General features: G+C 40.5%; 5 protein-coding genes across 6 annotated transcripts; 4 read left to right on the top strand and 1 right to left on the bottom strand.

Moving 5' to 3' along the window:
• Window positions 1–2,212: 2,212 nt before the first annotated feature.
• Window positions 2,213–5,224, top strand: LOC148930716 (uncharacterized). The gene is made up of 3 exons (XM_089066588.1): window positions 2,213–3,002; window positions 3,172–4,197; window positions 4,692–5,224. Exons 1-3 carry the CDS (start codon window positions 2,213–2,215, stop codon window positions 5,222–5,224), a joined length of 2,349 nt encoding a protein of 782 aa, XP_088922714.1.
• Window positions 5,225–7,145: 1,921 nt separating this feature from the next.
• Window positions 7,146–8,917, top strand: LOC125211891 (putative inactive receptor kinase At4g23740). Its single transcript, XM_048111851.2, has 3 exons — window positions 7,146–7,552; window positions 7,700–8,242; window positions 8,604–8,917. Exons 2-3 carry the CDS (start codon window positions 7,771–7,773, stop codon window positions 8,915–8,917), a joined length of 786 nt encoding a protein of 261 aa, XP_047967808.1. The 5' UTR covers window positions 7,146–7,552; window positions 7,700–7,770.
• A 57-nt stretch (window positions 8,918–8,974) lies between these two features.
• Window positions 8,975–10,481, top strand: LOC148930715 (putative inactive receptor kinase At4g23740). 2 transcript variants are annotated; one of them, XM_089066930.1, is made up of 3 exons: window positions 8,975–9,440; window positions 9,513–10,071; window positions 10,140–10,481. In XM_089066930.1, exons 1-2 carry the CDS (start codon window positions 8,975–8,977, stop codon window positions 10,061–10,063), a joined length of 1,017 nt encoding a protein of 338 aa, XP_088923056.1. In that variant the 3' UTR covers window positions 10,064–10,071; window positions 10,140–10,481. The 2 variants fall into 2 exon arrangements, with proteins under 2 accessions (XP_088923056.1, XP_088923055.1); XM_089066929.1 differs by having other exon boundaries at window positions 9,513–10,481.
• Window positions 10,482–10,988: 507 nt separating this feature from the next.
• On the bottom strand, window positions 10,989–12,622 carry LOC125216933 (uncharacterized). The gene is made up of 5 exons (XM_048118724.2): window positions 12,518–12,622; window positions 12,171–12,332; window positions 11,920–12,009; window positions 11,474–11,775; window positions 10,989–11,279 (listed from the first exon to the last, which is right to left on the bottom strand). Exons 1-4 carry the CDS (start codon window positions 12,545–12,547, stop codon window positions 11,494–11,496), a joined length of 564 nt encoding a protein of 187 aa, XP_047974681.1. The 5' UTR covers window positions 12,548–12,622; the 3' UTR covers window positions 10,989–11,279; window positions 11,474–11,493.
• A 1,590-nt stretch (window positions 12,623–14,212) lies between these two features.
• Window positions 14,213–16,108, top strand: LOC148930714 (uncharacterized). Its single transcript, XM_089066587.1, has one exon. The coding sequence runs from the start codon at window positions 14,213–14,215 to the stop codon at window positions 16,106–16,108; it is 1,896 nt and encodes a 631-aa protein (XP_088922713.1).
• The last annotated feature ends 4,489 nt before the right edge of the window (window positions 16,109–20,597 follow it).

Here is a 20,597-nt window from a genome sequence, read left to right as displayed (position 1 = left end):
TCTTTCAATACCAGTATACGAAGACACCAACGTTATTGGCATATTTAATTTTAAATTGAAACGCGCCAATGACATTGAATTATCTAAGTTGTCATTTCATAACATCATCTTTTAAATTTCTATATCAAATAGTTAAAAACAATGGCATCCATTGACTCCAAAGGACATAACATAAATTTAAATCAAAAAAATAAAATTAAAACTGAAATTGAAGGCTAATGACCAGAAAAAATAACAAGAATTTTATCAAAATGAAGGGTAATTACACCATACATACAACAATGTTTCATCAATATTTCAAATTAGTACAAAAAATTTTAAGTTCAGCATATATCATACAAAAAGTTTGATTAGTGTTTCAAATTAGTTAATTCCGTCAAATAACACTAACACCGTTAACTTTTTCTTATTTTTCATGCTTCACTCCACTCCACCGCCAAGCGAATCATCCATATTCTCGAATGCAGATTATTCAGCGTCCTTGTGTTCTAATCAAAGAGATGGATAGTCGAGTTAGCTACTGTTGTATAACACATTTATAATATATGGCAACATCAAAAGATAATGAATATAAAAATTGAACGGGAAAAGGAAATCCCTCAACAAAGAAGTAAACTAAAGAATAATGATTAGCTGAATATCCAGGAGAGTTACCACATGAGAAAGAAAAGGAATCGAAGATTGTATTTCCGGCAACTCACTATCATCATCGGGCTCAAATTTCATGCTTTTAATCCGTTGCTGCGCTCTCAGCCACCTCAACTACAACAAATAATTAATCATCTTCAAACAAGCATTAAAAATGGGAGAAATGTAGCAAATAGTGATCTCACTTCTTCCATAAGAAGAAATTTTTTACTGCGCCGGCGTTGAACATTGTCTTGGATCTCCTGCAGCTGCATAACAAAATCTTGAACAGTCTCTTGCCCTTCTATAATGCATAAATTGTTGCACACAAATAATCAATGTCATTTACAAGACAGAACAACTGATTAAGCATGAAACACTAATTCAAACAGAAGCTTTCATGCTGTAAAGAAACACTAATTTTTGGAGTGAAGCATGAAAAATAAGAAAAAGTTAATGGTGGTAGTGTTATTTGACGGAATGTATTAATTTGAAACACTAATCAAACTTTTTGTATGATATATGCTAACTTAAAACTTTTTGTACTAATTTGAAACATTGATAAACATTTTGTAAGTATGGTGTAATCACCCCTTAAAATGATACCGAAACTGAATCGCGACAAGTAATCGGAAAAAACTGGAGCTGGAGCGAAGGGCAAGTCGCCGTCGCCAGAGCTCCTTTCTGTCAAGAACAGCGCCCATGTTACGAACGCTACTAACCTGATAACAGAGGACGTGCTGACGCCTACCTCGGCGGAGGATCTGCGCGAAGAGGAACCGAAGACAGCACCTGAGGAGGAGGCGCCGGTGGGGAGACAGCTCCGGCCAAGGGACCAGCTGAAGCCGCCGGAACGTCTCCATGACTACGTCGCCAAGTAGGGAGGACGACAACAAGGAGTAGATAGTATTTTATTTTATTTATTTTATTGAACTTACTTATTTTTGTTTTCCTTTTATTTTTGCTGAACTATTTTAATTGAGCGTTTTATAAGCTCCGTCGGGTTTTCTTTGTTGGCTCTTTCCCGATGTAGGTTTAGGTCGAACCAACCCTAGGGTCCTTAGAGGTTATAAATAGGGCTTTCATTAATTTCGTTCCTCAATTAATGAAGAATTATTTGCCCAAGTTATCTGCGCAATACAACAACCCTATTTTAACTGCCGACGGAGGGAGCCTTCGCGCCAGTCGAGAGAGAGAACCGCCGACCCTTTGTGGAGGGCGCCGGAATTGTCTGTGTTTCGTACGTAACCAAACACGTGTTCTTCGTTAGGGGAAGGAGATACCTAACAACTGGTGCATGCATTCTTGAACTCATGGATACCAACAACGAATTGAGACGTTCAACGTTACCGCCTCTGACCGGCGATAACACACAACCGATTGGGGGAAACAGCGAATCTGGCGGCCCTCCACGACCGCCGCCACGCAGCGACCGAAATCCGGGGAAGCAGCCGATGGGAGAAGGGCCGTCCAGCGACCCGATCTCGCTAGGGTTTGACAAGATTTTAGCTAAGTTTGATTAATTGGAATTTCGTATGGACAATCTGGAGAATTTCTCCAGTAGTCCAGGAATCAGACTCGATGGATGGTGATTACAATTTTGATGACCGGGAGTACGAGGAGCATCGCGGAGTCGGTTTCTGACGCCATAACACAAACCCTAACTTCCGCCAGTTCGGGGGGACGTGGCAGCAAACCCCCGGATCGTGTTCGACGAGGCGCACTTCCGACCAGAGGTGACCGCCGGCGCGACGCAGACTATGATATACGTCGCCCTTCAGCGTGGGACCCGCCAGCCACGCGGCAACGCTGTGAACGTGATTTGCGGCGCCCTTCTTGTTGGGACCCGCCTCGTAACCGGCGCTATGGTAATCGTTTTCAGAGGGAGGATAATAACAGTGGGGTCAAGATGCGGGCCCCACACTTTGATGGTAAGGATGCTACTAATTGGATCTTGAGGGTGGAGTATTACTTTGACCATATGGATATACCGGAGGAGGACAGACTCCATTATGCGGTGATGCTTTTTGACCCGCCAACGAATGAATGGATTTTTAATTATCGCAACAACAACTGGTTTGTCACATGGCCAGAATTCGTGAAGGATGTACGTCACAGGTTCGATCCACAGAGTTTTCGAAATTATATAGGCCCTTTGGCCAAATTAGTACAAACTGGCACGGTGGAGGAGTATCATGACGTGTTCGAGAAGTATTTAAATCGTGTTGAAGGGCTTTCTAACTATGCCCTTATCCCGATTTTCATTGAAGGCCTGAAGCAACCGATCCAGGAGAAGGTCGAACTCCAACAACCACAATCGCTGGCTGAGGCGATGGCACTGGCATTGAAACTAGCAGCCAGGAGCAGCGAGAGCAGTACAGACCGCGTCGTCACAGCGACGGGCGTGGCAACCTCGTGAGTCGAGGCAGCAACCCAGAATAGGGACGCCTCAGCCCCCAATTGTGCAGTAGAACTCTTCCCGGGGAAGGGCGAGTCACGAGCAAGGGAGCACGAAGGTAGTACTGATCCTGGTTTCCAATGCAGAAAAGTCGGAACGGTCTCGCAAGGGATTATGCTGGCATTGCCCGGAAAAATACGTCCCGGGACATGTGTGCGCAGTAAAACTGCTATGTTATATAGGCGAGGAGGATGATTACGATGATGGGGTGCAGCTGCCGGTGCAACAACTTGACGAGCAGATTATTACAGCCGATATTTCCCACTTGCACTCCCTTAACGCCAATAGTAGATCGCGACCGTTTCAGGTTTTGGGTGTTGTCGATGCCAAGGAAGTTAACATCTTGATCGATACAGGGAGTTCACACGATTTCCTCCACCCCAGAGTGGCGGAGCGCTTACGGCTGCCTCTGACACCGATTCACCCGTTTCGCGTTTATGTGGGTAATGGTGCTTCACTTACTTGTTCTCATGTTTCCAAGAAGACGCTGTTAACGATACAAGGAACACAATTTTCGGTGGACCTACATATTCTCGATATCCATGGTCCGGACATTATTCTAGGAATGGCTTGGTTGGAGTCATTGGGGAAAATCAATGCTGATTTCGTAGGTAAGACGCTGGAGTTTATGCAAGACGATACGAGGGTTATAGTGCGTGGGAATCTACCGAACCCTCGACAGATATCTCTTCATTCATTGGCCATGATCGCATCCTATTCGCAGGCACATGAATTTTATGAATTAATACCGCTGGAGACCGACACTATGACCGGATCGTTGATGACTGTGGAGACCGACCTGCCCGTAGATGTGGCAGATCCGATCCGTCAGGTGCTGCTGCAGCACCAAAGCGTCTTCGAGCTTCCGGTCGGGATGCCGCCGCAACGACCGTTCAACCACCGCATTCACCTCTTGCCAAACTCTAAGCCGGTGAACGTGAGGCCTTATCGTTATCCGTACTTCCAGAAGTCAGAAATCGAGCGTCAGGTACAGGAGATGCTAGAACATGGGATTATTCAGCGGAGCCACAACCCATTCTCTTCACCAGTCTTGCTAATCCGAAAGAAGGACGGGACGTTCCGTTTTTGTATTGATTACAGAGCCGGCAATGGTACTGGACCATTTCCCCATTCCTACAGCGGACGAATTGTTTGATGAGCTTGACAAAGCAGTTTTCTTTACTAAATTGGATTTACGCTCGGGATATCACCAGATCAGAATGCACGAAGGGGACATATTTAAGACGGCCTTCCGCACACATGACGGCCACTTCGAGTTTTTGGTGATGCCTTTCGGGCTGACGAATGCCCCCTCAACTTTCCAGGCGGCAATGAATAGCATATTCCAGCCCCTTCTCCGTAAATTCGTTATTGTATTCTTTGATGACATCCTGGTGTATAGCCCGACGATGGAATCTCACTGTGGAGGAGGTTTTATCCATGCTGCAGAGTCACCAATTTTTCGTGAAATTGTCTAAGTGTACGTTCGGTAGCACAACGGTGGAGTATCTCGGTCATCTAATTTCGGCAGGCTTATTACGGGGAGACAGACCCAACAAAGATTGAGGCCATGACTGCCTGGCCTTTGCCCAAAACGGTGAAACAGCTGCGGGGCTTCTTAGGTTTAACTTGCTAAAGAAGGATTCTTTCAGTTGGTCTAACTCGGCCGATGAGGCCTTCTCGACCTTGAAGACGGCAATGACAACGGCCCCGGTATTGAGTTTACCTGATTTTAACAAACCTTTTTGTGTGGAGACAGACGCGTCCGATGTTGGTATAGGTGCAGTGTTGATTCAGGACGCCCACCCAATTGCTTTTTTCAGTCGGAAGTTGGGTCCGAGGCGTCGCATAGCCTCGACTTATCATAAAGAACTTTATGCGATTGTAGAAGCAGTGCAGAAATGGAGGCAGTACCTTCTTGGGAGGGAGTTCGTTATTCGTAGTGACCAAAAGAGTTTAAAGGAGCTGCTCCAACAGGTGGTACAGACACCGGAACAACACTTCTATGTTCGCAAATTGATGGGGTATAAATTTCGCATAGAATATAAGGAAGGAGTATTGAATAAAGTTGCAGATGCCTTGTCCCGAAGGGAGGAACCAGCGGGTCTGCCTCTGGCATTCGCGGACGAGGCTGAATGAGCGGTCCTGGCCGAGGCCGAGGCGACCGCCGTGGCTCTTACGGCAGTGGCTCGCCCGGTTCCCCGCTTGTTGGATGTACTTCAGGAGGAAACTGCTGCGCGGCCTGGGTCGCGAAAATTAGTAAGGGCGAGACTCCGCCACATTTCTCGCTCTCTGACGGGCTGATATATTTCAATCGGCGGGTGTTGGTCAGTGCGTCGTTGCCAATGAAGACCCTCCTACTCGAAGAACATCATTCCTCACCAATGGCGGGTCATCCGGGCCATGACAGAACGTTTAGGCTTTTGGCGGCGGGTTTTTACAGGCCTAAGATGCAGAAGGATGTTCGTAAATTTGTGGATGCTTGTGTGGTCTGCCAATCGACTAAATATTCTACGCAGAAGCCGGCTGGTCTTCTACAACCATTGCCAGTGCCATCGCAGGTGTGGGACGATGTCTCGATGGACTTTGTTACCGGTTTGCCGCAGTCACGGGGGTACACGACAATTATGGTGGTGGTGGATAGGCTATCGAAGTACGCGCATTTCGCCGCGCTGCCCACCCGATTTGACGCCATGCGGGTCGCTCATATGTTCGTTAATATAGTGGTGCGTCATCATGGTTTCCCGAAGACACTGGTGTCCGATCGTGATTTTGTCTTCTTGAATGCGGTTTGGGAGGAAATATTGCGCCTTAGCAGCACGAAGCTCAATTTTACTACTGCATATCACCCGCAGTCAGATGGTCAGACCGAGATCCGCAACAAAGGTCTTGAACAATACTTGCGACCTTTTACTGCCGATCGACCGTCAGTCTGGTCAAATTTTCTCCCTTGGGCTGAATTGGCGTTGAATTGCTTCCATCATGCTGCCTTGGGAACGTCACCTTTTCGTGCTCTATATGGGCGGGAGCCGCCGCTTCTAGTCGCGTCGCCGCCATCGGCCAAGACTCCACCGAACGTCGCTGATCTGATTCGGGAAAGAGGGGCCTTGCTTGTGGACTTACGGAAGAATTTGGAGGGTGCACAACAACGCATGAGTGCTTCGGCAAACCGCCATCGGCGGCATCTGGAGTTTGAGGTCGGGGACTTTGTGTGGTTAAAATTGCAGCTGTATCGGCAACACTCGGTGGCCAAACCCATTTCAGCCAAGTTGGCGAAGAGGTTTTCTGGACCGTTCGAGATCTTGCAGCGAATTGGTCCGGTCGCATATAGGTTGCGTTTGCCGGAGGGGAGTAGGATCCATAATGTCTTCCATGTGAGTTTGTTACGCGCTTTTGTGAAAGGGGATGAGTCACGGGACCTACCGTCCACGTTCATGGGAAATCGACCGATCGTGCATCCGGTGGTAGTCTTGGACTCCCAGACAATGTGGTATAAGGGCGCGGCTGTTGAGCTTGTGCTGGTCAGGTGGTCAGATGGGTCGGAGTCGTCGTCGTGGGAGTCGTTGTCGGAGGTGCGCAGGCGCTTTCCTGATCTTCCCCTTGAGGACAAGGGGGTTGCTAAGGAGGGGGGAGTTGTTACGAACGCTACTAACCCGATAACAGAGGACGTGCAGGCGCCTACCTCGGCGGAGGATCTGCGCGAAGAGGAACCGAAGACAGCACCTGAGGAGGAGGCGCCAGTGGGGAGACAGCTCCGGCCAAGGGACCAGCTGAAGCCGCCGGAACGTCTCCATGACTACGTCGCCAAGTAGGGAGGACGACAGCAAGGAGTAGATAGTATTTTATTTTATTTATTTTATTGAACTTACGTATTTTTGTTTTCCTTTTATTTTTGCTGAACTATTTTAATTGAGCGTTTTATAGGCTACGTCGGGTTTTCTTTGTTGGTTCTTTTCCGATGTAGGTTTAGGTCGAACCAACCCTAGGATCCTTAGAGGTTATAAATAGGGCTTTCATTAATTTCGTTCCTCAATTAATGAAGAATTATTTGCCCAAGTTATCTGCGCAATACAACAACCCTATTTTAACTGCCGACGGAGGGAGCCTTCGCGCCAGTCGAAGAGAGAGAACCGCCGACCCTTTGTGGAGGGCGCCGGAATTGTCTGTGTTTCGTACGTAACCAAACGCTTGTTCTTCGTTAGGGGAAGGAGATACCTAACAGCCGACCAATTTCTCCCATAAATCATAAACCCTACATTTTCACTCAATCTTCACTGAAATATATCCAATGCCTGATTGATTAATACTCCATTTCACAGCATTTTGAAGACTGATTCTCACACTTTGACCATTGACGTTATTATTTCATGTTTTGACGGATGGAACAAAGTAAAGATCGGTTTTTTCGTTTGAATTCCTACTCCTGTTGTCTTCGCCTCGCCTCGCCTCAATCTAGTGAAATTGGAGGTATGATGGCATCGAATCGTTTCAAATTGAGCGTCTCTTAATTTTCCATATTCCGTGCTGGATTAATTTTGAATTTTCATCCTTATGCCGTTGCCATCAACTGTTTTACTAGCTGAAGCTTTTTATGGTGTTTTATTTTTCAATTAGGGATAGCAACAGAAGAAACAAATTAGGAGTTGAATTATTTGTTGATTACTGCAAGATTCAGTTAGGGGAAGATGTCTGCAATCTATGATAACTGGGAGAGGCTGGTGGCTGCTGCTGTGAAGAAACAGCAGATATGGGAACTCTGCCATCGATCTTCTAGCACCCTCTCCGATGATTCGTATCTGTCTTCTTCCTTTGGTGATCTGAGCTTTGAAATTTCAAGATCACACAAGCTGGTTCTTGTCTCACAGTTTTGCCCTGCTTTTGATGTCGAAGATGTAGCCTTGGCTTCTGTGAAGTTGCTTGGGGCCGGAACCTTTGGAAGTGCGTATGTAGCTATAGTCGATCATCAGCCAAGATTTCTGGTGAAGAGGCTCGAGTCGGAGGGTATCTCTGAACTGGATTTCAGGCGGAGCATGGAGATTCTTGGAGGTGTTAGGCACGAAAATGTGGTCGCGTTAAGAGCTTATTATTCTTCGAAGAATGAAAGGCTTATGCTGTATGATTATTACAGTAACGGAAGTGTGCATTCGTTGTTACATGGTATGTTAAAACTCCATAGGCTTGTTCCTTATTGAAGAATAGCACTATTGGACTTCAATTTTTTGTTGTATTTGCTTTTTAGTTTTGGTGCTGCATTGAGTGAATTTATTGTGCTTACATGTTTAGTTTGCTTACATGTTTAGTTTGCTGTGTGTAGCGCTCTCCTCTTCTGAATGTGGTTATTGTTAGTTAATCATTTTCTAGTTCAGTTTTTATCAAGTTGGCTCGATTTATTCTCTGTTTCTTGTGTTTTGTTCCAGAGCATCCTCCTTTTTTTCTTAGTTGAAGTTTTATCGAGTTAGTTTGATTTGTTCTATGTTCCTTGTGTCTCGTATCTTATATATCGTATCATGTTTCACAGGCCAAACGGCAAATGTAGACTGGGAAACCAGAGTAAAAATTGCCGTTGGTGCAGCGAGGGGCATTGCTGAAATACGCAAAGAACTTGGTGGGATGCTTGTCCATGGAAACATTAAGGCATCAAATATTATTCTCAATCAACAACTATACGGCTGTGTATCAGATTTCGTCTTGTCAAACATGACGAAAACTAGACTCAAACCAACTGCATCAGATGTGTATAGCTTTGGAATTCTGCTACTCGAGCTTCTAACAAGAAAGGATCCTGCAGCTGTTAACCTAGTCAAGCTGGTTAAATCAGTTAAAACTAACTAGAGGGCTGCTAACGTTTTCGATCCCGACCTCTTGAAGCATCCTTCCATTAGTGAACAGATGATTAAAATGCTGCAAATAGGAATTAGATGTGTGGCTAATTTAGCAAAGAGGAGACCTAAAATATCTGAAGTGGTGGAGATGTTGGCGGATATAGGCATATCGAACCGAGTGAGCCGCTCTTTGAACTCAACGAGCTGGGAAGGAAAACTTGTATTTCTTGAGGATGTTAATGTAGATCCCGTATGTGGGATCGAGAATTTACTGGAGGCTTCTGCTGCTGAGGTGCTTGGGAAAGGATCATTCGGGAATAGTTACAGGGCAATACTCGACAATGGAAGTGTAGTTGTGGTGAAGAGATTAAAAGATGTGAATCCAACATTCAAGGATTTTCAGAAGCATGTGGAGTTATTTGGAAGAATGAATCACACGAATATCGGTCGATTAAAGGCATTTTACTATGCAAGATATGAAAAGCTTTTGTTGTATGATTATTACACTCAAGGCTGCATATCTTCACTACATGGTAAGTTGAATCTAGTTTTGACAAAAATTAAAATGTCATGTTGTATTTGAATGTGTTTATTCTGATTTGTAGGGATAAGAGGTGATGACTGGGTAACCAGAGTCAAGATTGCTCTTGGAGCAGCAAGAGGTATCGCTCACGTCCACGGACAAGATCAGGATCTTGTGCTCGGAAATATAAAATCCTCCAATATTTTCCTCAATGACCAAAATCATGCCATTGTGGCCTTTGATGCTGGATTGGCAAATCTGATAAGTCCCGAGAGGCTGCCACGTGTACTAGATTCGGTCTACTGTGCCCCAGAAGTAAAAAACGCAGGGAGAGTGTCACAGGCTTCTGATGTTTATAGCTTTGGAGTTGTGCTGCTTGAACTTTTTTACGGAGAATCACCTCAAGATTTTTCATCACTACCTGAGCTGGTGGATGTTGCTTGTCTGAGGTATGGATACGAGCAGGCGCTGGCACAAGTGTTGCAGATGGCAGCGGGTTGTGTTGGCACAGCCGTGGAATGTAGGCCTACGATATTTGAAGTAGTGAAGGTGTTGGAGGAAATTGAATGCTCATCTGTTCAATCAGGACTGGAATCCTTATTGGAGAATCTGCTGCCCATGCTATCACCATAATCCACGGGGTATTATCTGATTTTCTTTCATCCGCTTCACGATTCTTTTTTTGGTGAATCTGTTGCTCATGGTACAGAGTTACCGGACATGAGGAACTCCGGATAGAAGAACAGCCATCGAGTTTCCAAAAGAGAGTGAAGGAGCTGATAACAGAGTTTGATTCAAAGAAGATAATTAAAAATTCTTAAAGGTCTGTAAATGTTTACAGTTGTATATATAAGTATGTATCTGTTGGAGACTAAACAAACAGGAGGACTCATTCAAAAGATTAGTATGCTACGAGAGAGCGTCCATTTAGTCCTTAAGCCTCACACCAATTGTTCTCACAATTGATGTAGGACATTGAGTCCCTAATTATTGTGAAATACATGTATTTTCATACTGTGCTTATAGAGGCATTTGAGAATTTTTTTTCCAATTAATGCTCAAAATCAGGCAAATTTTATTTAAATTTTCTTACTTCTTTACTTGTGACTCAAAACTATCGATTGGATGTTCAGATGATAAAAGTCATTCTCTCATAAGCAAAGTCAAATGATTCTCTTTCGTAGAGAGGAAGCGATCTTATTTTTTATCCCAGATTTTGAAATTTAATGAATGGTGAGAGTGAAATTAATTATAACACGGCATTTCGGATATTCAATAAACACGAGTACTTTTGAAATTAAATACGAAATTTATTATTTGGTGATAGAATAATTCTGTAATTTATAACGATCTCTGTCGTTTGTTGGCCGTTGAACAACACTATCTGTGATAATGATCTTTGTCGTTTGTGATAATGATATTTATTGTTTGTCGTTAAAGTCACAATACTTTTTATCGTTAATTGGCGTCGAACAATTACAGTGACAGTGATCTTTGTCGATAGTGTGACTTTGATATAAAATTAAAATCCATGTCATAATTAATTTCACTCTCACCATTCATTAAAATTCAAAATATGGAATAAAAAAATAAGATCTCTGTCTCTCTATACAAAGAGAATCATTTGACTTTGCTTATAAATGAGATCCCATATCATACTACATTCACAATTTTATGAAACTAAACATAATAACTATGCTAAGAATGAGGGATCCCATATCATAGTTCCTACATACACAATTTTATGAAAATAAACATAATGCCTATGCTTATAAAATGAGGTATATGGAAGAGGGCATGATTGATCTTGAATGCACTGCTCCTCCTCATCCCATTCCATTTCCAGAATCTGCAAAAATAAGATCCCAAAATAAGCAGCATGACATCAGAGATGTCTACGATTTCAAACACTTTTTCATTATATTTCTCCTTTATTTTAACAATTATATATTAAAGTCCTTTTAAAATTAGTATATTTTATTTAACTGAAGATAATATTTTTTCATGCATTTGAAAAAATAAAAAACAATAATAAATTGTTACCATGTTAAAGCAGAATCCTGTTAAAGAGCAACAACACACTGCTTCTCCACCCTGCTCTCCTCATCATTTAACCACGCCGGAAACTCCACCATTTCCTCGTTAAACGGAGAGCTCACAATATCCTCCTGAAGGCATCTCCACGCTATTTGAGGCGCTTGAGGTGGCGATTCTCTCTCTCTCATGATTGGTTGCTTGAGAAGGCTGAGGACGTAAGCCCTTGATATATAGGGCTCCTCCACGTCATCGTTCTCCTCTTTTTTATAGAATGATCTCTTCATTTGATCTCTCTTGATTACAGATAGCTACAATGACACGAAACAGAAATTGAAATTGAAATAAGGCGGTGAATTTTTTTTATGAAAAAAAAATTAATAATTATTAATAATACTATTATTTTATAAAAATATTTGATTATAGATAATTAAGAATGAGGGAATGAAACTAACAAAAGGAGGCTTCTCAGTAAGAGGCATAGGGGAGAGGACACCATCAATCTTGAAGCATTGGTCCTCGTCATGCCATTCCATGAGTGGAATCTGCAAAATAAGATCCCAAAAATTAAAAAACACATGAGTGTGTGTGTGTTTTTTTAATAAAATATTTGTAGTCACAACTATGTATATAGAGATAATTGAACTGATATATAAGTTTCACCGAGTTAATATACTATCGGATGATTTTGAGATAAAATCCTTACCTTCTCCATCTTTTGAGACTCATTACGCTCGCGAAGCTGGACTAGCCACATGCCTTGTAATAGTTGTGCGATCATAAGGTTGCTTCGATTGTCAATGTTCGGGTAGACTTCTCCCTCAGTGGCTCTCGTGAGATTTCTAGCCCTTCTTACTACATCTTCCTCCTATATAAAAAAAATATATAAGTACCAAACTTCTGAGAGAAAATATATAGTACAACTTTGTTTATGTATACAAATTTATTAAAAATAGTATTATACAAATAACTTAGAAATTCTAGTGAATCCCTAAAATTAAAATACGTGTGTGTGTGTGTGTGTGTGTGAGAGAGAGAGAGAGAGGTGCATACATCTTCACTGGAATTGGATCCTGATGCCATTTCCTTGAAGAAAGTGAGCTATTTGAGAGAGAAGAGGCAAAGAAGAATGAAGATAGCAGTTGAGACAGAGAGAGATGAGTGAAATGTATGTAGGTTGAGAGGGTATTTATAGATGCGGCATTTGCCAAATATAAGAAACTTTAATTATGATGGAAAAAGCATCTTCTCATAAAAAAATGTCAAACAATTCTCTTTCGGAAAAGACAGGGATCTTATTTATTTCAGATTTTATTATTTGGTGAAAGTTTGTTTAAAGTAATTATGACCCTAAGAGTCAAACGATTCTCTTTACGAGAATGCTGAAAGTGTATTTAATTATGACCTAATATAAACAAAGCTTCTTTTATTTACACGGTGAAACTCTTATTATGTAGCTTACGATAGTTGTTGTATGTAAGTCGTTGTGTTGTTGTTATAGAGACGATCTTTGTTGTTAGTTTATGGTTAAAAACAAAACGTTAATCTAATGATATATTCTTTATTTGGTAAAATAATAATACGTATTTAAATTAAACTACGCTTTTTCATGGCAAAACTCTTATTTTCGTAATTTACAACTATATTTATCATATGTCGGTCGTTGCACAGTAATTATCACTATGATCTTTGTCTTTAGTTGACATTTGTCAAATATACAATAAACACAGGTACGTTTTGAAATTAAGTGTGAAATTTAATATTTGGTAATAGAATAATTCTATAACTTGCAACGATCTTTGTCGTCTTTTGGCCGTTGAACAATATCGTTTGTGGCAATGATCTTTGTCGTTAGTTGACAATCATATTTATTATTTGTCGACAAAGTTACAACAATTCTTGTCGTTAGTTGGTAGTTAACAATTATTGCCTCAACGATCTTTATTTCTTGTCGTTAAAATCAATTTTATATTAAATTTAAAAATCAAATGTTAAATTGATTTTTTGATGAAAGTGAAATTAGATATAAAGTTAAAATAACTTGCTTCTTGAGAGGTCAGGGTTTTGCACGCGTGTCGTAGGCGCGTGTCCCTTCCTATTCAACAAGATTTATAAGTTCTCACTTTCCAAAATACTATTAATTAGTATATGGTAAGTTAGGGTGTCGAACCCACGAGGAACGGTAGCATCCGTTATGTATTTCCACACTTAGAAGGGTTTGGCGATGCCGCCACGCTCTAAATTGGGGGTGGAAATACATAACGGATGCTACCGTTCCTCGTGGGTTCGACACCCTAACTTACCATATACTAATTAATAGTATTTTGGAAAGTGGGAACTTATAAATCTTGTTGAATAGGAAGGGACACGCGCCTACGACACGCGTGCAAAACCCTGACCTCTCAAATGGCGCCGTTGCCGGGGAACGGTGTTGTTATCTTGTTATGTTTTTTCTACATTTATTGTATATAGTTTTTGACTTGTTTTTTGTTGTTTTTTCCTTTTCTCTTTATTTTATTTTAGTTTATGAGCAGGTCCTCTTCTCAAGGTTGTTGTTCGATATTGGAATTTACAAGACGACGAAGAGGCTGCGTGAGGAAGCTGGATTGAGAAGATAAGCAGGGCAGTTCATCTAATTGTTCAGTTCAACATACTGCCCAGCTTGTCTAGTCAAAGAGTTTGGTGAAAACTGATGAGGAAATCAATTCAAGAGCTAATGATGAGAGTGGTGCGGCATTAAAGGGCAGCATGGATCATTTCACAGATCCATACAATTTTGGATGGCATGATCACTCCAATTTTGTATGGACCAATCCGAACCAACAATGTCAAGATACACCACCACAAGTATATCACCAAGCTTTCCAAGGGTCAGATGAAAATCATGTTTATTGGCCTCCGGATCAAAGTGGTTTCCCTCCGTGTTTCCAGCCACAAGAATTCGGCCAATATCAATCAAATCATTCGCCAATGCCGTCCAAGTGCTTAGAAGAAATGATGGAGGATCTAATCACATCCCAACAACTCATGCAAAACAATTTGCAAGCCAATTACAATGTGGTGCATGAGTTGCAAGACGAACAATATGAGCAAATGATTAGTCTTGATCATCTTGCATGTCAAATGACACAATTGGCGACTTCCATCAATGATATGCGTGGGAATGGTGGAGGAATTCCGGCTCAAGTGCAACCACCAAGGAATGAGACCTTTAATCAAATTCTCTCTAGGTCCGGGAAAGAGTTGAAAGCTTCATTCAACAATAACTCAAACAACGGATCGGGGGAAACATTGGAACAGGGGCCCAGATTGGCCAGTGCAGCACACTGCCCAAGTCAGAACACTGCTTGGTTTGAAGATGAAGAGGATAGCGATGAGGAGATTGAAGAGAATATCATCATTCAACCCGATGGACCTACACCCATATCTTTGAGACCAGAAGTGTCCATCATGAAGTGGTGCGACAAATTGGAGCAGGCAAAGTCTACTAGCAAGCTGCCCGATCCAAGCAAACTGCCCAGTCTGAGTGCAGTGGAGGAATTAGTGCCGTCGGAAGTTCAGTCACCAAAATTAGAGTTGAAGCTGCTGCCCACCAACCTCAAGCATGTTTTTGTTGGGGAAAGTGACATTCTCCCTGTTATCATCGATAGTGATATGGAAAATGGCCAAGGTGAGAAGTTGATCAAAGAGTTGAAGAGTCCCAACTTTCTTGAAGCTGAGTTTTTGCAAGATATGTATCCATTACCCTCCATTGACGAAAAAGTTGAGCTTGAAGAACTTAGTGAATGCAAGTTGTTCAGCACTCAAGGGCTTAGTGATGAGGAGATAGAAGTTGAAATCATGACTTGGTGCAAGAAGAGGAATCACACAAACCCACCTGAGAGATGTAAACTATTTGATCCTAAGGAACTGCCCAGACAGAATGAACTGCCCAGTCCAAGCGTGGAGGAAGAGTTGCTACTGTTGGAGATTCATCCGCCTAAATTGGATCTGAATGCATTTCCTTCCGGCCTCAAATCTTTGGGCTCAAATGAGACCATTACCACGATCAGTAGCCTAGACAAGAGCCAAGAAGATGAGCTGATCAAAGGTTTTAAGAGGCATAAGGAGGTGACCGGTTGGACTTCGGCCGACGACATCATGTGTATAAGTCTCGATGTTTGCATGGTTTACATGAGTTCAGAGAAGGGCTCCAAACTCTACAGAAATCCTAAGAGGAAGTTGAATGCTTCTACTTGGAAGGATTGGAATGCAAGGTTCGATGATGCATTTCCAAACGTACACTCGTGTGCTGCCCAGTTTGTTGAACAGGGCAGCCTGGATGTCACAGTGGGTAAAGTAGTTGAAGCCGAAGGAGCCGTAGCACCCGAGCATGGGATCACAATCCAAGGAGGCAGCTGCACTAGCTCCGCCACCACTTGCCACAACAGCCCGTTCCCCCCGCTTTATGCGGGGGAGGTGATTTCTATCCAACCCTCTCTTTTATTTGTTGTATATATGTGTTTTGTGTGTGATGTATGTGTTTGCTTTAAAGTTTTTGTAATTGTGGCCTTGCCGGCCTTGTTTTGTATATATCGTGGCCTTGTCGGTCTTGATGCATGCTTTGTGGCCTTGTCGGCCTTCGTGTTTGTTATGTGTTGTTAGTAATCTTTCTCTAAATACTTGGTCTACTTGCTCTCAAGCAAGCAATGCCCAAGTGTGAGGAGATGGGATTCTTGTGTGTCTTTCTTGGTTTTCTAAGTTTTATGTGATGTGTTTCCTTTTCTAACATTTTAACATAACTTGCTTGAGGGCAAGCAAGGTCCAAGTGTTCGGAGGGGGTTTGTTTTGTTGTTTGGTCGTGTTGTATTGTGCCATTTTTGTAAAGTGTCGTGTTTTATCTTTTTCCCAAGCCTTGATGCATGATTTGGTAATGATCCCCTTATTGAATTGTAGCAAATAAAAGAAAAAAATTGACTTTTTTAATCGTAGCAAAAAAAAAATTATTTGCTTTGTTTTGAAAAATTTATTCAAGAACTTGTGGTTTTGATTGAATGAAGTTGAGTACGATGGAAATGTGAAGCACTATCACTTGCATAAAAACCCACAAATGGTAAGGTTCAAAGCCTCAAAGTAGAACACTTTCTACATGTGTTTCAAGCGTGGAATGACATTGCATCGCATGATAGTTGATATCGCTTGGTCACTATGGCATAGATAGAGGGCACTAGGAAAAGCCAAATTGAGCCTTATTCTTTGTGATTACATCAACCAAAAAGAGCTACCCCTAGTTGCCACTTTGAAACCTTGAGCCTACATTTCTTTCTAAGTTAGAAAATGGTTTCCCTCTTGTGCAAAATAAATGTTCTTAGTTGTTCCTACATGATCACCAACTTTTGGAAAAGAGATAGCATTTGTGAATATCCAAATAAATCTGCCTCCCCCCACCAAAAAAAAAGAAAGAAAACAGTGGCTACCAAAAAAAAAAAGAAGAAAAAGAAAAAAAAAGAGAAGAGAAGAAAAAGAAACAGCAAAAGAAAAAAAAAAGAAGAAACAGAAAACAGAAAAAAAAGGAAAAAGAGGAAGGAAACAAAAACAAAGAGAAAATGGCAAGGAGAATGTGGGAAGGTAGATGGAAGCAGAAAAAGAAAAAGAAGAGGAAGAGGAAAAAAGAAAAATGAAAAAAGAAGAAGAAGGAAGTTAAATGCATCTCTAACTTTTGGTTTGATTGTGGGTGATTGTGTTTGGAGTTTCTAAGTATCCCTTTGGAGAATAAGCACAAGTTTTTGTTGTACTACACTCACTAGCTTAGGACCCCTAGGATCTAACCGACAATATTTAAATGGTCCAGAGCCCCATTACATCCCGTGCAAGACCCTCTTGAGCTACATGTGATAAAGTGATATCTCCTTGATTGCATTTTCATCATTATTATCGAGAGAATTGTCCTTACAGTTTGAGAGGGTAAGGGAGTGAATCTTTTGCTTGTGATATGTGCTTAACTATCTTGATGAGACCGACGGTTGAAACCACATTGTTCGATGAAGAAAAATATGTTTTTAAAATTTTGTTTTAAAAATCTGTTTTGAGCTTGGTTCTTGAGGGTATCATTACGCTTTTCATACAACTTGCTTGGTTTGTCTTTCGTGTGTATCTTGAGTCGTTGTGTGTGTTTGTGCTTAGTAAATGTCTATGTGTAGCGTTGTGTTTTAGTTAGTGTGTGTGTCTAGAAAGTAGAGGAGAGTGACTTAAACTAGCAATTGAGTGAAAAGTCTAACCACATACTTGGGACAAGTATGATCCAAGTGTGAGGATGTCCATTTGAGAGGACGGAATTTTGCACGCTTGTCGTAGGCGCGTGTCCCTTCCTATTCAACAAGATTTATAAGTTCCCACTTTCCAAAATACTATTAATTAGTATATGGTAAGTTAGGGTGTCGAACCCACGAGGAACGGTAGCATCCGTTATGTATTTCCACACTTAGAAGGATTTTGGCGATGCCGCCACGCTCTAAATTGGGGGTGGAACTGAACTACGAAATGTAAATAACACTTAAACTAATGTGGGAACTAAACATGCAAATAAAATACAGTAAGAAGAAAGTAATTAAACTGGAAAGCACAGGCTGGGCAAGTTGGTAAACTGGGCAACTTAGCAGTGACGAAAATAAGAACATTTCGGAAATGAAAAGAGAGCAGCAACTTGCATGAGCATCCTAAGTTCAGAAAGCAAAAGGAACTAAGTTAAAAGCTAAGGAAGAATAAAACTAAAAGGAACTCCTAAAGGAAAGCTAGAAAACTAGGAAAGTGACATGCAAAAGGTTGTCTAAAGTAAGCTAAACTAAATTAGATGCAAATGGAGGTTGAGTGCAGGGATTAACTAAGCTAAAAGAGCTGCCAAAAGTTAAAAGAAAGCATGTACTTGTTGTCTCCCAACTTCTATTACCCAAGGTGTAAAACCATTGGATAAAAGCCTACAACTAATGGTTCTTCCACTTAACTCCTAAAAGCTGATCATGGCTCCTAATTCAACACTAAAGGCACGAAAATTAATTGAGAGGAATGACTAATTGGCTGCCACACAACTAACTAAGCAAGAGAAACACCAAATCATCAATTAAATTAGCTAAACATGCATTGAAAACACCAAATTAAAAGCTGAAACTTAAAGCACTTAAACATGATGAAATAAGCTTCAAGAACACTTAAACATGGTGAAGAGAAACTGATTTTAAAAGCTTGAGAGAGATTTTAACTAAACAAGAGCATAACCAACACTAGAACTAAACAACAAGCTAAACCGGAAATCAAACAAGAACTAAACTTTAAAACACATTCAATACATAAACACTAAGAACAATTACTACTTGAAATGAGCATTTAAAACAAGTCCAACAACAACAAAGAGTGAGATTGGTCCAAAAGAACTCCAAAAGCTAAGAACAAGCAACTAGAGAAATAAACACTACTACTAAATTACTACTACTTCAACCCATGATGAACAATGATCTTGGCAGCCTTGAGTTTGAGATCTCTCTTCTTAAGGAAGAGAGAAAAGTTTTCTAGAGAGAGAATAAACTAAAACTAAACTAAAGCTAAGTGATAAAGTTACTAGTTGTTGGTGACTAAGTTTTTTTAATACATATCCAATAAAAGATATTCTCCTTCTTTTTTACTCTCCAAGGGCAGATATGGGCGTGTGTAGCAAGTGAGAGTTGTCCTTGATAAGTGTGTGGAAGTGGCTTTAGTCATTTTTCCATCAGGTTCAAACTGGCCAGTCCAACAGCTTGGGCAGTTTGGGTCTTCTTTGCCTTCTTTCTCCACTTTCTTCTATTCCTTGTCATTTTGCCCTCTTTTTTGCATGTTTTCCTCTTGATGTCTTCATTAAGCAGCTTCCAAACTTAATGATCCATTCCCTGCCAAAAAACATCTTTTTCATGCAAATATTCAACTAATAAGTGCGAAAAGTGATTAAATCCGAGTGACGAAAACTAGCCTATCACTTCTTCATGGTAAAACTCATTTATATAACTTTTATTTCGCTGATAAAATATTTCTTTTCTATCTAATAAGTTCAGCCATCATAGTTGTAAATGAAAAATTATTTCTAATTAGTTTAGAGTATCTGAAATTGAACAGAATAGAAATTGGATTAGAAAAAAATAATGAAAATCAAAATAAAATAAGCTCAACTGATATTTTAATTACTTTTCTTCTTCTAAATTAATGTAAGAATGACGTATTAAATCCGATTTATTTAATTTCTTTTTCCCCATCTAATTTGAAACACCTACTAATGAAATATTTAATAAGTATGTAAAGAGCCATAATCTTTATTCTTCACTTAGCGATTCCATATATGATATTGTTATAATATTTTAGTATGTATGAATCAGCCTTCCCTATGTAGAATTATTTTATTCTTATATCATATGTAGATTCCTCGCAAATTACTTGTTACTGAAAAAATCCCAAAAATAAATTGGTTGTAACTATAAGTTGGTGTAATAATACATTGGTTGTAACCATAAGTTGGTGTATAATTAAGTGTGAGAAAGAGTCAACCAAAATAAAAAATGGTATAAAAAAAAATAATCTATATTTACAACCATTTACTCCCTCCGTTCCATAGTAATGGAGCCGTTTCTTTTAGCACGGAGATTAAAATAAAATGTGTTAGTGAGTTAAGTAAAGAGAGAGTAAAGTGGAAAATGAAAAAGGTAGAGTGATGAAGAGAGAATAAAATAATAGATAGTAAAGTAGGTGTGGAAAAATTTGTTGACTTTTACTAAAAAGAGAAATGACTCAATTACTATGGAACGTATCAAAATGGAAAAATGACTCTATTACTATAGAATGGAGAGAGTACAATTAATGATGAGGAAGAAAGAGCCAAAATTCAAAAACAAAAATGGCATGAAAAATTAAATTATTGTTACAATTATTTTCTATTAATGATATGAGGAAGAAAAAAGTCAAAATCTCAAATAAAAAATAGCATAAAAAATTAAATACGGTTATAACTTTTTGCAATTAACGATACGAGGAAGAAAAGAACCGAAATTCCAAATTAAAAATGACACGAAGAATTACACTACAGTTACAACTTTTTGAAATAAATGACATGAGTGTATGAAAGGAAATTTTGCGAAAA

This window comes from Salvia hispanica, chromosome 3 (genome assembly GCF_029641045.1).
Source record: "Salvia hispanica isolate PSC_SH4W2 chromosome 3, Shi_PSC_v1, whole genome shotgun sequence".
NCBI classification, from domain to species: Eukaryota; Viridiplantae; Streptophyta; class Magnoliopsida; order Lamiales; family Lamiaceae; genus Salvia; species Salvia hispanica.
The sequence above is the reverse complement of the archived record's forward strand: the minus strand, read 5'-3'. Positions and strand labels throughout refer to the sequence as shown.

What these genes read in the sequence shown, in the direction of transcription:
- LOC148930716 (XM_089066588.1), top strand. Translation starts at nt 2,213, where the DNA reads ATGGTGATTACAATTTTGATGACCGGGAGTACGAGGAGCATCGCGGAG. An exon ending in AGCCAGGAGCAGCGAGAGCA is followed by an intron (nt 3,003 to 3,171) that starts GTACAGACCGCG and finishes TTTCCAATGCAG; the next exon opens with AAAAGTCGGAACGGTCTCGC. An exon ending in TGATTACAGAGCCGGCAATG is followed by an intron (nt 4,198 to 4,691) that starts GTACTGGACCAT and finishes ACGGTGAAACAG; the next exon opens with CTGCGGGGCTTCTTAGGTTT.
- LOC148930714 (XM_089066587.1), top strand. Translation starts at nt 14,213, where the DNA reads ATGGATCATTTCACAGATCCATACAATTTTGGATGGCATGATCACTCC.
- LOC148930715 (XM_089066930.1), top strand. Translation starts at nt 8,975, where the DNA reads ATGATTAAAATGCTGCAAATAGGAATTAGATGTGTGGCTAATTTAGCA. An exon ending in CTGCATATCTTCACTACATG is followed by an intron (nt 9,441 to 9,512) that starts GTAAGTTGAATC and finishes TCTGATTTGTAG; the next exon opens with GGATAAGAGGTGATGACTGG.
- LOC125211891 (XM_048111851.2), top strand. Translation starts at nt 7,771, where the DNA reads ATGTCTGCAATCTATGATAACTGGGAGAGGCTGGTGGCTGCTGCTGTG. An exon ending in TGTGCATTCGTTGTTACATG is followed by an intron (nt 8,243 to 8,603) that starts GTATGTTAAAAC and finishes CATGTTTCACAG; the next exon opens with GCCAAACGGCAAATGTAGAC.
- LOC125216933 (XM_048118724.2), bottom strand. Translation starts at nt 12,547, where the DNA reads ATGGCATCAGGATCCAATTCCAGTGAAGAT. An exon ending in GATCCAATTCCAGTGAAGAT is followed by an intron (nt 12,333 to 12,517) that starts GTATGCACCTCT and finishes TTTTTTATATAG; the next exon opens with GAGGAAGATGTAGTAAGAAG. An exon ending in TTACTGAGAAGCCTCCTTTT is followed by an intron (nt 11,776 to 11,919) that starts GTTAGTTTCATT and finishes GTGTCATTGTAG; the next exon opens with CTATCTGTAATCAAGAGAGA.